We start from the raw sequence: 4,911 nt of genomic DNA, 5'->3' as shown, positions 1-4,911 counted from the left end.
CGCCCCACGTTATCTCTCCAGACTGCGCAAACGCGAAGGACCCGCCGATTGCTCAAGGGCCCCAGGGGCTGGGTCCCAGAGGGACGCTGAGCGTCGCTCCTGCGCGCCCAATCACAAGCGACATTCGGTCCGTTCCCCGCCCTCTAGGCGGGAGGACCCGTGATCCAGCTGCGCGGAGGTCCGCGGACCCTGAGACCCAGTTCCAGTCTGGCTTCCCGCGATGTCGGTGGCCTTCGTCCCAGACTGGCTGAGAGGCAAGGCGCAAGTCAATCAGGAGACGATCCAGCAGGTGAGCGCTAACGCGGGCGGAGAGAATGGGTTTCTTAGTCGAGAACCGGAAGGGCTGCGGGTAGCTTCCGGGAGTGAGCGGCAGCCCATCTGAGACTTATGGGATGCCCAGGGTACTGACTTTCAGTGGTGCAAGTGAGATGGGAACAAAGTCAGCAAGGGGGCTGCGGCAGGACAGCCCGCCATTGGGCTATGAGACCTTTAGGCAGGTTACTTATCGTCTTGATGTCGCGCTGCGCTGACCCTTTTTATGATCTTTCAGCTTCTAGAGGAGAATGACCAGCTAATCCGCTGCATCGTGGAGTATCAGAACAAAGGCCGGGCCTATGAGTGCGTCCAGTAAGTCCCCAACTCCCTCCCCTTTGAGTGGAGGGGAAGCAGCGGGCCTGAATTAGGAGTCTTGGGAGATTGCTTGCAGATGAGAGTCAGGTTACTTACCTGCCAAAGACCAAAGGGACAGTACATTGTGAAGCCCAGAATCAGACATGGCACCCTCTTCAAAATTTGGATTACGCTCACTGCAATGCCTCCATCACGTAAAGCCATGACAGCTGATGACAGCAGGGGTGGGGAGGATAGCACACGGAAAACTAGTATTACAAGATGAGAGTGGTGGCCACTTTCCCATGGATTCCTGGCTCATCCTTTTTCAGTTAAGTGAGGAAATCATGACCATTTAACTGCTAAGTACCCTCCCATTTCTAACTTTGTAACACACAAAAGCCAATAAAAGATTTCCAAGTTAAGGTAAGGTAAATTCTGCACAGTAATTTAATGTGCTCTCTAACCATATACCAAAATGGGAGGAAATAATCTCTTTTCTAAATGTAGTTCAGGAATTACACCTCATTTATTGTTAAAAGATATTATTTAATTGTTACTGAAGACATGTTTAAAAAAGCCATGCTTTCCCCACCCTCTGAAAAAAATACCTACATCCCCTCAAACAGCTCAATGGAATAATAGAGATATCCACTTTTAGATAAGTCTTTACATTTGACTCTGGCATTTGGTAATTTGCTTTTTTTTTTTTTCACCAGTTTTTAATAAACACTTTCTCATTTTTCTATATGGAAAATAGTTGTAAAACATTCCATTTGGTGCACTGATTCCCAACATATGGGTTAGAAAGTTATCAAAATCTCCTGGTGGGCTTTTACACATTGCAGAGGCCACGCTTCCTACTTCCTAGTCTGATTTGTCTTCCTGTCCCCCCGATTGAGAATCCCTACTATAGAAAGTTCACATGGATCATGGGAAGTATCTCGTCCCTTCTTAAGTTTGTTAAATAGATATTTTATAACTACTACTGAGTACCAGGCACTGTTTCAGCTACTGGAGAATCAGTACCAAAACAGATACTAGCTCTGCTGTCCTGGAGCTTATATTCTAGACTCTAGCATCTAGAGGGAGGAAATCATATAATTAGGCACCTGCTAATGAGCTCTTTGAATAAGAATAAAGCCAGGTAAGTACAGGGAGGGATGTTGTTTTATACAGGGTATCTCTGATGTGACATCTGAGTAGATGCCCCCAGGCTGTAGTGTGCTGGATAGTTAGCTTCAGGTGGTAGCAAGGAGACTACTGTGGCCGGAACTCAGTGAACAAAGAGAAAGTTCTGGGAGATGAAATCAGAGAGGTAACTAGAGGCCCCAGTTACATAGGACCTTAAAGGCCACAAGAAGGACTCAGCTTTACTCAATGAGATGGGAGCCTTTGGAAGATTTTAAACAGAGGTAGGGCATGATCTTAAATTGTACAGTGATCACTCGGGTTGGTATATGGAGAATAGAGTAGGGGTACAAAGGTAGAGCAGGGAGTCCAGTTAGGAGACTGGTCCAATACCACAGTCTAAGCAAGAAGTGATAATAGCTTCGCCTAGAGAGGTAGCTATGGAAGTGATAAGGTAGAACAGGTAAGATTCTGGATATTTTTTCCTTAAATGTGTTAACAAGAAAGTTGATAACACTTTATCCAATTAATGGATAAACCATTCCACTAGAGAAGGTAAATTATTTTCCAGTTTCTAGTTCATGTTCAGTAAAAACAAGCCTCTAATTTTTGCCTATTTCTCACCCATAGGTACCAACATGTGTTACATAGAAATCTCATTTATTTGGCTACCATTGCAGATGCCAACCCAACCAGTCCTTCAAAAGTAGTGGAATAATCTTCCAGTTGGCTGTTGTGAGGAGTAATTGAATGTAATCCGTTTCCTGAGAAATGGAGCTGGGAGCTTTACCAACTTGGCTGCGTAAAATATGAATGAAACCTCTGTGGCTCTTTTAAAAGTATGAAAGTATGAAAATATGAAGAAGCTACCAAGTTAACTATTTCAATGTAAATATTTATTTAATAATTAAACAGTTTCCCTCAATTAAGTTGCCGCCAGGTGTCCTCTTTCTTGAAATAGGTATATTTGGATAAAAAAAATAACAAAACATGGGCTTCTTCAAGGCTCCTTTTTTACAACCTGAAGAGGAAACTTAGCAGGTGTTGGTGATGAGCAGGAATTGGTGTGACTCCAGAATGAGACCCTGCCAGATGGACATGAAACTATTCTCTCTTCTATGGAGTTTTTAGTTGTGGAACCCCTGACTGCTCTTTTCGAGTTGCTTTGAAATAAAGCTTGCCTTTCCACAAAAGACTAATATTGAGGTATAGAAATGTTCATGTAATAAGTGTTCCATTTGGTTTTTCAGAAAAACCGTAAGGACTTAATATATACTACACCATTATCATTGCTAACAAAATTAATAGTAATTCATAATTATTAACTAATATCTAATAATAGATAATATTATAGAAGAGGAAAAATACCTTTCTTTTAAAATTCTCAGCTGGGACTGTAGTAAAAGACATTAACAAAAGAAAACCATACAGATTTATTTAATAGAAGTTTTACATGATGTGAGCCTTCATAAGGAAATGAAGCAGTTGAATGTGAGCATTTTTATACTGGGTTGGGAAAATGTGATAGGACAAAAGGTATGAGCTAAGTGTAGTGAACTGGAGGAAACAGCAAGGCTTGTTTGTTCAGTTTCCATGTCCCTCAGAGAGATAAGGATGCTCTTTTCCTCCAGGTATAGAGAGGGCCTCTCTCACATGCAGGTCTCATGACCTGCTTCAGGGAAGGTCAAAGAGTCTTTCTAGCATCTGCCATTTCTCAAATTCCTTCAGCTCAAAATATTCAATATGCCCGGGTGCCATATTTTTGAGTAGCGTGTCCTGAACCCCTTTAATCAGTTTTCAATTATCATAAAGTGTCTTTTGGTCTGAATTAGGATCTAAATAAGATTCACAGACTTGTTTTTTGTTGCTGTCCCTTTAGTCTCTTTAAAAATACTTAATCCTTTGTTTTTCTTTGCCAATTGTTGAAAAAACTAGGTCATTCGCCCTAAAATTTGTCAAATTCTGGATTTACCTAGTTGTATCCCTGTTATGTCATTAAATATGTTCCACTTTTGCCCACTTTTCCTATAAGCTGGTAGATCTACAGGCTCATTTAGACTCAGATTCTAATATTTTTGCAAGAATACATCATAGGAGGTGATGTTTTTGCATCACAATAGGAAGTGACCTGATTTATTATTAAGTTCCCAAAAGCCTTAAATTATGATCTACTCATCTTTGATCTATTATTTCATTAGGGATTATATAATGGTGCAATCGACTGCTTAAAACATTTCTATTTTATTATTCCCTCTGCCTTTATTGGCTTTGTTCTGGTATGTGCTGCCTAAGTGAGCACTATTGGCTTTGTTTTATAACTTTTCCCCTTTGAGACTTATCTGTAAAACAAGGCAAAGAGATTATTTTAAGTAAACCCTAACTTAGAATATCAGGTTCTTGCTCCTTTCGCTGGACTCAAAGATTGCAACCTAGGGAAGCTGTAAGGTGTAAATAGTGAAGAGAGACCTAATTTTGAGTCCAGATCTAGCACTCAACCTCTGAAAGCTGTTGCCTCACCTCTAAAATGGGAGTAATCAAAGCAGCATCTGCCCCTGAGGTTGTGAGATTGGGATAACGGAGTTGAGAGCAGGGCACATGGTAAACACTGAATGTGTGTTGGCTCTGCTGTGTCATCTGAGGGCTCCGGCCCTTTCTCGGCCTTCTCAAGTCTGGGAGGGGGCCTGTTCTTTGCTCCCTTGCCCATTCTGCTATCTTCAGGGTTCTAGCCCATTAATGGTCTCCTTCCCCCACTGGTCTTGGGGTTCGTGCCCATACTCTGCCAAGTGGGCTGCTCATGGGCCTGATCTGGTCAGCAGATAGGGTGGGCACTGTGCAGTGTTTTTATTTTGAATTAGTTGCTAACATTTAAAGATGAGAAGATTTCCCATTCAAGCCTGGATTTCTAGCAATGCTTATCTTAGAGATCCACAGAGCAACCAGCAGCTGGAGTGGGAAGGCAGCTGCCCCCCTTTACTAGGCAGCTTGACTTGTTTGCATAGGACCTGACTCTGGCTGGGATGTGAGCACACAGGCGGGTGTTTCAATTCAGACCTCCCCTGAAGCACAGCCTGAGAGGAGGCCTTGGCGCAGGTTGTTTATTTGGGAGATGATCTCAAGAAACACAAATAAGGTAGTGGGGAGAGTGAGACACAGCCAATAAAAGGGTTTTAT

General features: G+C 42.5%; 1 protein-coding gene across 2 annotated transcripts in view; it reads left to right on the top strand.

Annotated features, from left to right (window-relative positions):
• Window positions 1-2,669, top strand: part of SS18L2 (SS18 like 2) — a 3,220-nt gene extending 551 nt beyond the window's left edge. Inside the window, exons 1-3 of one of the 2 annotated variants that reach the window (XM_011357387.2) lie at window positions 130-289; window positions 551-627; window positions 2,371-2,669. In XM_011357387.2, coding sequence (XP_011355689.1) covers window positions 221-289; window positions 551-627; window positions 2,371-2,458 — 234 coding nt within the window. In that variant the 5' untranslated portion in view covers window positions 130-220 and the 3' untranslated portion in view covers window positions 2,459-2,669. Of the gene's footprint in view, window positions 1-129; window positions 290-550; window positions 628-2,370 lie in introns of those variants that run through there. The other variant, XM_011357386.2, reaches the window with a different exon arrangement.
• Window positions 2,670-4,911: the final 2,242 nt, after the last annotated feature.

The sequence above is a fragment of the Pteropus vampyrus genome, unplaced genomic scaffold, assembly GCF_000151845.1.
Source record: "Pteropus vampyrus isolate Shadow unplaced genomic scaffold, Pvam_2.0 Scaffold35, whole genome shotgun sequence".
In the NCBI taxonomy this organism is placed as follows: Eukaryota; Metazoa; Chordata; class Mammalia; order Chiroptera; family Pteropodidae; genus Pteropus; species Pteropus vampyrus.
Note: the sequence above shows the minus strand (reverse complement) of the source record. Positions and strands in the feature narration are given on the sequence as shown.